The sequence below is a fragment of the Pimephales promelas genome, chromosome 24, assembly GCF_988280905.1.
Source record: "Pimephales promelas chromosome 24, fPimPro1.hap1.1, whole genome shotgun sequence".
Classification (NCBI taxonomy): Eukaryota; Metazoa; Chordata; class Actinopteri; order Cypriniformes; family Leuciscidae; genus Pimephales; species Pimephales promelas.
The window spans coordinates 20,404,048-20,414,034 of record NC_142792.1 but is presented as its reverse complement, the minus strand read 5'-3'; the positions used below and the strand labels follow the sequence as shown (position 1 = coordinate 20,414,034).

Here is a 9,987-nt window from a genome sequence, read left to right as displayed (position 1 = left end):
CAGGACCACCTGTCCGCTTGGGTGCAACATCAGACGAAGTCGGGTCGAGGTTCTTTCTCTTCTGCTGCTGTTTTCTGCCGGAGAATGGAGGAGGAGGAGGAAGATCTGCTGTCGAGACGTCAATTTTTTCACAGAGCAAAGCAAATAATTCTTTATGCGAAGCTCCAGTCGGTGCCGAGATATCGTGCCTATACAAAGTTTCCAATAACTTCGGCAATGGCCAATCATTGATGCTAGGAGGACTAGAAGATTTACTCGCAAGACGAGAGCTCCGACGAACAGAAGCGTTGCTTTCGTCTTGAAAGGCTTCCTCTGCTTGACTTAGTTGTTGCTGGGATTCTTCAATGGATTCAACTTGCCATTGGTCTTCATCATGTGCGGTGGTAGACATGATCAGCAGTCGAGTGAGTAACGTTACAGCAAAATATATGAGTAATCTCATCGTATTGCGAGAGCTATGTTTGCAAGCATTGCAGTGGAAGCAACTGAGCAAACAGACTAAAAGATGCCTTTAAATAAGGCCCTTGATTGAAAGACTAATTGAAGGCGTATCCATCGGATCAGCTCATAGACCGTTATCAGCTGATAGCAGAGCTTGACTACGCGGCCTGCCTGAACTAACGCTGTACGCTAGATTTCTGAAGGCGAAAGGGAGTCAAACACAGTATTAGTATGGTGTTCCTAATAATCCTTTAGGTGAGTGTATATAGGCCTATATCTGTGTAAGTAACCTTTGTAAAAAGGTTGTTCTCCTTCTGGGCACAGTATGCAATAGGCTATTGCTCTTCCCGCTGTCCTCTCTTTATCTTTTTATCTTTATCTGTGAATCTCCCCTTCCCGAAGCTGAGCTTTGATTGATAGTTTTTGCAAACTGATTATGTCGTTCGTTTAAAACTTCTATCGTAAAACAACTGTTCAGTTTAGCCACTTGCATCTTATCTTGTGACGCGTTGCGTTGGAATTCGCCTGTGGCTCGCGCTTCTGTGAACATAAATCCTGCTTTGATCCATCATCACAAACATTTGATCCTGAATCTTAGGCACTTTTACCATGTTTTGTATCTCTTATTTCTCTATAAACTGACTTTTTTTGTGGGGCTGCGAGAAAATAATTATAAAAAAGTGGGGCTGCGCTGTGACTTGAGCTTACAGAGAAAGCATTCAACCCAGTGCCATGACAACACCGGCCCTCCTGCCAATAAAACAGACCACAAGTGCGATCACAAGTCACAAGAACACATCACAAGTGCGAATCTTAGATGGAACATTGCCAGACAATGTATACAGTGAATTTTGTACAAGGAACTCAATAAGGCAAAAACACAATGTCTAGCTGAGTGAACGTCTCTGGTTACGTATGTAACCTTAGTTCCCTGAAGGGAACGAGACGCTGCGTGTAAACGCCATGGGAACGCCCCTGCGTGATGAGTCATGAAGCACGTATGAAATCTGTCCAATGGCGAGACGTAACGTCATAGGCGGGGTGACGTATCGACCAGGAAACTATAAAGCACCCCCGAAACACAAGCGCAACAGCTTCTGAAGGACTGAAGCAAGCGCTCACGGGCATGCTGGGAGTATGGCATGGACACGCAGCGTCTCGTTCCCTTCAGGGAACTAAGGTTACATACGTAACCAGAGACGTTCCCATTCAGGGAACTTCGAGCTGCGTGTAAACGCCATGGGAACGCTAATACCAACGCCGCCATGCCAATGGCGCCACCAGGGGGTGGCCAGGGGTGGCCATGGCCACCCCTGGCCGACTCCTGGCCACCCCATTGGCCACCCCAATGGCCAGTATTAATTTTTGTAGCATCAGTTATGCATTTTATAAATAAGTCAAAAATATTCTTAAGTAAAAGAAGATGGGGAATTATGTGTCGTGACGTGCTTTTTAAGTGCCAAATGGTATACAGCAGCTTTTAGGTGTGTTTTTGCCACGTTTGGACAGGCAGGGATGCAAACAGCGCGCTTTTCGGCGCCTCCCGCTTTTTTCACGTCAGTTTGGGTGACAAAGTCATCTGAAGTCATTCCATAGCTTAATGTGAGGGACAGAAGTATATTTACATCATTAAAGTATAAACTCGTTTTCCCTCCTCTGCGACTGTCATTCTCCATTCATATTCAAACAGCACGCGCGCCTCTTGGATGCACGGTAAAACTTTCTCCAATATGATATATTGACATTATAAATGCATGATCTGTAGATAAAAGTCTGTATATTCCCATAAAATTACTTTATTTTCTTGGAGTTGTTGCTGTTTTTAAGTTACTCACTACCGTGTTCTGTTAGATCACACATACATATCACACGGATTATGAATCGGCATCAAACGCACAATAACTGTGAAACAAAGGAACAAATCGCACTTGGATTTGTGCGCTCAACATTTTTTCGATTTGTGACATGAGCTTTTAAATGCACACTTATGAATAGGGATGGGTATCGTTAAGGTTTTATCGGTATTACTACTCTTACCGATACCGCTTATCGATCCGGTACTTTAACGGTATTCTTATCGGTTCTTTTTGGTGTTTTTTTTTTTTTTAAGAATTAAGAACATAATTAAACTCTATATTTTGAAATGTAAAATAGAAAAAGCAAAACGAAGAAAAATATATTTTTGTTATGCAGCAATGTGCAGGCTTTTTTGTTTTATATAAAAAAGGACACATAAGAAAAAAAAACAAGTACAAACACAAGAATAAAATCAATCAAAGATACAAATTATATACAAAAGTGCTTTAATTTCAGCAAGGTGTACTAACATATCTTTTCAGGTAATTGTTTCTGTCTGAAAAGAAACCTAATTTAGTAATCAAATATAAAATAGCACTGTATAGTTTATCATAGATAGATTAATGCTTATTTAATCTAAAGTTACTTATTCAAAAGCTGTGAGTGATTTTCTCTGCCTTTTGTTGTTTGATTTGCATTAATGGCTGAATCGTCAGCACGTTTAGGCTATTAGACTGCTGCCCCTTTAAGACCGCGAGCAAATCTAATCGGTAACCGGTAACTGAAGCACCATCATTTTCTCCCTATTATTTACGTCCATTTAAGACATAATTGTGTTTAAGTGAATACACTGTGTTTAAGCGAATCTCAGAGCTGGTCATTTTGATATTTGTATGTATATTTGATAGTTAAGGAGGACACACGAAGCCCAAAGTATAGGCTACTTTTCTTGTCTCGTTGCAGTCCGTTTCGGAGCGTGCACCGCCTTGTGAACAGGCTCTTGCGCAGGTTTTTGTGTTTTTAATAGCCATTTTTTGCAACAGTAGAAGACAGCATTTTGCAACAATCGCCGATCGTGCTGACGGTACGTTAGGAAGAACTGACAGCGCTCCGCAGTGCTGTGAAGTAAAGGAAGTTAAGCTGGACAGATCATGCGTCTTGTTTTTTAACGGTTTTATCTCAAATATCTTCTTTTTATAATCTTTGGAAGCCGAAATACAAAATATATTAGAATAATATCCCACATCTAAAGTGTAACCACGTTGAATGTTTAGTTCTGTCCTCATTGTCACTCATTAAGCAGTGCTGTCGTGTTGCGCGTGCTGTGGCTTTGCGTGAGAGATCGCTCTCTCTCTCTTCTCTCTCTCTCTCTCTCTCTCTCTCTCTCTCTCTCTCTCTCTCTCTCTCTCTCTCTCTGCTGAACTGCTAATTTCAAATTTGCATCACAGACAAATGGTTTAATTAAAATAGTTTATATATAGAAAAGGCTGGCGATATAAACATGTTCAAGATAAAGTCTTTATAGGAACGATAAATAATTTCTCCAGTACCGACAGCAGAACCGGTAACGTCCGAGCTTATCGATACAGCGGTCTTTCAAAATTCAGCACCGGGGCCCGTTTAATACCGGGTTTCGGTACCCATCCCTACTTATGAAGCAAAGTGCTGCTGCACACTGTGACTCCATGTTGCTTTGAGCACATCATTCTGCACCCGCGATGTTTTTCATGTAATCATGCAAGAACGGGCTCAATCATGGGTTTGCGCACTGAAATATTATTAAAAGCCAATATATTTTGTTATACCTAGCCTGCTCAATACATTTTAAATAAGCATAATTTAATTGTATATAATTTATTTGTAGTTTAGGCTATGCACTTCTGAATTCTTGACATTAATATATAAATATAAAATTGTGACATGATTGCCTGATTGAATTTTAAAAGAGAACTAATAGTAATTTGTTTTTATTAACATATTTAGATTTTATAAAATTACTGTGCAGATTTTTTCAAGAATTACTTTTTGCTGCTGATGTATACACTCATTAAGTGTATTAAAAATTCATAATACATTTATGTAATATTTAAAGGTGTTAACTGTAATCTTACACTGCAAACTAATAACTTAAAAATGATTAAATTCATCACAATTATGTAAGTATCTGGAAATTTGCTGTGGGGCAAGGACCCTTATATATCATATAATATATATCATTATATACAATGTAATATATATTAGTTGGGCCCTACTAATATCATTAGTAACATTAAATATTACACAATAAACCAAAGTATATCAGTAAGAGTTTCCTTAAGTCTTTCTGATAGTTTTCTACAGGCTGGTTTATTACAACAGTAGAAAACAATTCTGAAATTATGGTTTATACTGTAGTTTTGGTGTGCCACCCCAAGATTTTAACTGGCCCCATCTGGCCACCCCTACGAAAAATTTCTGGAGGCGCCACTGCGCCATGCGAGCAGGTGCCCGTCGTATGAAATCAGAGCGCATATTCTGACGAAAGCACCTGCGCCCCAGGAGTGGAGCTGAAATCGAGATGTTAAAATTTTACAAAAGTGTGCGGTGATGACCATCCTGCCGCATCACAGATGTCATTCAAAGGAACTCCCGATAGTAATGCCTTAGAGGCCGCCATACTCCTAGTTGAATGAGCCCGGACAGCCAAAGGAGAAGGCTGACCGAAGGACTCGTAAGCCAGTGAGATGGCCTCGACCACCCACTTACTCATCCTCTGCTTAGACGCAGCAGAACCTCTATTATGAGGCCCAAAGCAGACAAATAATTGTTCAGATTTTCTCCACAGGGCAGCTCTGTGGACATAAGCGTCTAAGGCCCTCACAGGGCAGAGCAGATTTAGTTTCTCCTGGTCTGGTGACAGAAACGGGGGAGGACAGAAGGCCTGTAGCACTATAGGTCTGACCACGCTAGTTGGAACCTTAGGAACATACCCCGGTCTAGGGAGGATAAAAGCCTTCGCCATACCAGGAGCAAATTCCAAGCACGAGGGGGAAACCGACAGCGCCTGAATATCTCCTATTCTCTTCAACGAAGAGATAGCTAGAAGAAAGATAGTCTTTAGAGTGACAAACTTCTCAGGCCCCTCTTCAATGGGCTCGAAAGGAGCTAAACAGAGCCCCTCCAATACGATTGCTAGATCCCAGGTCGGCACCCTCGTATGCACTACCGGCCTCAGCCTCAGGATACCACGAAGGAAACGAATTACAAGGGGATGTCTCCCGAGAGAAGCTCCACTCAAAGGGACGTGGTAGGCGGATAGGGCCGCCACATACACCTTCAGTGTGGAGTAGGATAACCCCGTGAAGAAGCGTTCCTGAAGGAACTCCAGCACTGCCGGCAACGGGCAGTTAACTGGGTCCAACTCGCGCTCTCCACACCAAGAGGTGAAAAATTTCCACCTCGAGGCATACAATTTCCTCGTGGACGGGGCTCTGGACTGGAGGATGGTCTCCACGACCTCAGTCGAGAGACCTGACCCTATGAGCTGGGCCCCCTCAGAGGCCAAGCCCACAGCCTCCACAGCTCTGGGCGGGGGTGAAGTATCACCCCGCCTGCCTGAGACAGAAGGTCCCTCCTGACCGGAATCTCCAGAGGAGGACCCTCGAGAAGGGAAATCAGGTCCGCAAACCATACCCTGGTTGGCCAGTATGGGGCCACCAGAAGTACACTGATCCCTTCCCGGCGAACCCTTTCCAGAACCCCTGGGAGCAGAGCAACCGGGGGAAATGCATACAGGGGTGACCTCGGCCACTCCTGTACCATCGCATCCAGCCCCAATGGAGCTGGTGGGCTCAGAGAAAACCACAGCGGGCAGTGTGAAGTTTCCCTGGATGCAAAGAGGTCCACTTCGGCACGACCGAAGTGCCTCCAAAGGAGCTCCACCACCTCGGGGTGAAGTCTCCACTCCCCGGGCCTCGGCCCCTGCCTCGACAGGATGTCCGCTCCCTGATTTAAGTATCCTGGGATATAAATCGCCCTCAAAGACCGAAGTCTCCCCTGGGACCACAATAGGATCTGGCGCGCCAGCTTGTATAATGGACGTGAGCGCAGACCCCCCTGATGGTTTATGTAAGAGACCACTGACATGTTGTCTGACCGGACAAGAACATGGTGATCTCTGAGGTCTGGGAGAAAGTGTTTCAGAGCCTGAAACACCGCCATCATCTCTAGACAATTTATGTGCCACCGAAGATGATGGCTTTGCCACAGCCCGCTGGCCGAGCGACCACTCATAATCGCTCCCCAACCGGTAAGAGAGGCATCCGTCATCACCGATACCCGGTGACACAGGGCTCCCAGCGCAGGTCCCAGGGACAGGAACCAAGGTTCTTTCCACATAGCCAGGGCACAGAGACCACGTCGCGTGACCCTGATCTTGCGGAGCGGGTTTCCCCTCGGGGAGAACCCCTTGGTCCTGAGCCACCACTGTAGCGGTCTCATGTACAGCAGGCCGCACGGTAACACGTTGGATGCTGCTGCCATCAGACCCAGAATATTCTGGAATTCCTTTACAGTGAGTGACTGGCCTAGCTTCACTTGTTTGACCGTTGAGACAATCGAGGCTATACGAGCCGGCGACAGACGTGCCTGCATCGTCGTCGAATCCCATACCACGCCTAGAAAAGTGGTACGCTGAACCGGCGAAAGCACACTCTTCTTGGCATTGAGTCTCAGCCCCAACCTTCTGATATGGGCGAGAACGGCATCTCGATGCCGAATCGCCTGATGCTCCGATTGAGCTAAAATCAACCAATCGTCGATGTAATTTAGAATGCGAATGCCCTGGAGACGCAGCGGGGCCAGAGTCCATGCATTTCGCGAAGGTTCGAGGAGATAACGCTAGGCCAAATGGAAGAACCCGATATTGGTATGCTTCGCCCCCAAAAGCGAACCTCAGGAACTTCCGATGTTGCGGAAGGATAGAGATGTGGAAATAAGCGTCCTTCAGGTCTATCGTGACAAACCAGTCCTCGGACCTGATTTGTGACACGATCCGATAGTCTGCAGGACCCATCGAGATATATTTGGAAGACTTTCCCATTCTGCCAGAAATTCTACTAAGGGTACCAGTCTCTCGAGACTGGCCTCTGGAGTAATTTTTGAGACAGAAACAGCGCCCTGTGACCGCGCACAGGCAGGGTTTAACGACTGTTCTTTATCGCTCCTCGGAGCAAACGAGCTTCCCTCGGGAAACCGCTCGCTGGGACCGTTGTGCCCACCCTCACAGGCAGGTTCAGCAGAACGGGTCCCTGAGGGCACCGTGAGAGAGTAGGCGCCGTGCCCAGCGGCGAACACCTCTCTCTCACGGTGGGGACCACCCTCAGCATCCTGACACCAGTGGCGTCAGGACCTTTTCGACGAGGCCTTCCTGGCAACAATAACCGTCCTCAGATCGGTTCTGTCCCGGGAAGACCTCGCCTGAGAGCGCCGCGTCTCGGCCAGGTTTTGCTGGGGAGGAGCGCGAGACGCGACACTCTTCTTCTGCTGCGCCCTATGCGATGAAGAGCCCGACGGGTGGGGCGTTCCCATGGCGTTTACACGCAGCTCGAAGTTCCCTGAATGGGAACTGCACAGGTTGCAGTGTGATGTGTAATTGGCAAAATAATGTCATATGAACTGTTGCTTTGTGTGTATGTGTGTGTTTGTAGACTGTCTGGCTGTATGGTGACAGAAGGCTGTCATTATGTGTCTTCAGCTCTGAGTTCAAACCCCTCACACCTGAGAGAGCTGGATCTGAGCTATAATCACCCTGGAGAATCAGGACTTAAGCTACTGTCAGATATACAGAACCATCAAAACTATGCACTGGACAAACTCAAGTATGTCAAGTAGGAATAGTCACAGTGCTTTGTGTGCACATGTATGTGTTTACTGATTGAATGTGACACTGTGTATGTTTTATAGTGTGGATCATAAAGGAGATTTCAGGATTACAGCAGGACTACATAAATGTATGTCTACGCACAAACACACATACACCTTTAATGATTTTTGTTGTTGCATTGTACTGTAAATGTTCTCTCTTCTTGTGTTCAGATGCCTGTTATCTCACACTGGATTCAAACACGGCAAACACTCATCTAATTCTGTCTGATGAAAACAGAAAGGTGAAATATGTGGGAAAAAAACAGTTATACCCTGATCTGCCAGAAAGATTTGATGGGTGGCCTCAGGTTCTGTGTAGAGAGAGTCTGAATGGACGCTGTTACTGGGAGGCTGAATGGAACGGATATGCTGTTGCAGTGACAAATAAAGGAATCAGCAGGAAAGGATGGAATGAATTCTCTGAGTTTGGATATAATAGAAACAATAAAAACTCTTGGAGTTTGATCTGTTCTGACTCTTTCACTGCCTGTCATGATAATGAGGAAACTGTCATTCGGGTTCCTTCATGCCCCTCTAAGAGAATTGGAGTGTATGTGGACTGGCCGGCCGGCACTCTGTCCTTCTACATGGTCTCTGGAACACACAGGCTCACACACTTGCACACATTCACCTCTATATTCACGGAGTCTCTTTATGCTGGATTTGGAGTTTATCGTTTGAACTCCTCAGTATCTCTTTGCACAAATACCTGACCCTCTCAATTATATACCGATCAGGCATTGCAATATGACCACTGACAGGGGAAGTGAATGACAATGAATATCTCTTCATCACAGCACCTTTTATTGGGTGGGATATATTAGGCAGCAAGTGTCCGAAAAAGACAACAATTGGCAAGTGAACATCAGCACTGGACCACGGAGCAATGGAAGAAGGTGGCCTGGTCTGATAAATCACATTTTCTTTTACATCTCACAGCTCAAAGGGAATTATTAATTTATTTATAGGGAATCTCGAAAGAATCACTTATATGGCCAAGCAAATGAGTCGTCCAGCGTTCATTTGAATGGGCCATAACTATTAGCTCTGCAGCGGATATATTGATTATTCCAACACATAAAACGTCTCGGTTACGTATGTAACCCTCGTTCCCTGAGTAGGGAACGGAGACGTTACGTCAGAAGTGACGGAGATTGGGGGTTTCGCATAGAAAACCAATCCTCTTCGAGTATTTAAAAACGAGCCAATGGCATGCAATGCCTTGGGGCTGCGGAAATTTGCATAGCGTACTCCGCCCTACTCCGTGAGTATAAAAGGAGGAAGTGAACGCAACCGAAGTATGTCTTCGCTGAGGAGCCAAGACTGAACTCGGCATCTACCCAGCGATACAGCAGAAGTGGCAGGGAGACGTAACGTCTCCGTTCCCTACTCAGGGCACGAGGGTTACATACGTAACCGAGACGTTCCCTTTCGTAGTCACTTCGAGTTACGTCAGAAGTGACGGAGATTGGGGGTCTGTGCCATCACGCCATCTTCAAGCTGTCTTCCAGTGCCCTGCGAAAGTCTGGACCCCTGCCTTACCTTTTTTTTTTTTTTTTTTTTTTGGGGAACCCACTTTGACACAGGATTACCAAGGTACACTGGGAAACATATCCCGGGAGGGACATGCTACCAGCTGCCTACCAAAGGGAGGACTTACGAATACACATATGGCCACATAGGAACGCATATGGAATCACTGGAGCACCAACCGCAGGTGGCTACTAAAATTTAACTCCAGGGGTGGCAGATGGCTTGCCAAGGGAAGACACATGCTCAGAGAGGCTTACAGTGGATAATACACATGAGACGGTTACCATGGGGAACCGTACGCATGGAGGCACC

The 9,987-nt window shown here is 45.6% G+C and overlaps 1 protein-coding gene across 1 annotated transcript; it reads left to right on the top strand.

Annotated features, from left to right (window-relative positions):
* The first annotated feature begins 7,929 nt into the window (after window positions 1–7,929).
* On the top strand, window positions 7,930–9,220 carry LOC120492172 (stonustoxin subunit beta-like). Its single transcript, XM_089126765.1, has 3 exons — window positions 7,930–8,096; window positions 8,182–8,228; window positions 8,314–9,220. The coding sequence occupies exons 1-3, from the start codon at window positions 7,939–7,941 to the stop codon at window positions 8,853–8,855; spliced, it is 747 nt and encodes a 248-aa protein (XP_088982891.1). The 5' UTR covers window positions 7,930–7,938; the 3' UTR covers window positions 8,856–9,220.
* The last annotated feature ends 767 nt before the right edge of the window (window positions 9,221–9,987 follow it).

What these genes read in the sequence shown, in the direction of transcription:
- LOC120492172 (XM_089126765.1), top strand. Translation starts at nt 7,939, where the DNA reads ATGGTGACAGAAGGCTGTCATTATGTGTCTTCAGCTCTGAGTTCAAAC. An exon ending in TATGCACTGGACAAACTCAA is followed by an intron (nt 8,097 to 8,181) that starts GTATGTCAAGTA and finishes TATGTTTTATAG; the next exon opens with TGTGGATCATAAAGGAGATT. An exon ending in TACAGCAGGACTACATAAAT is followed by an intron (nt 8,229 to 8,313) that starts GTATGTCTACGC and finishes TCTTGTGTTCAG; the next exon opens with ATGCCTGTTATCTCACACTG.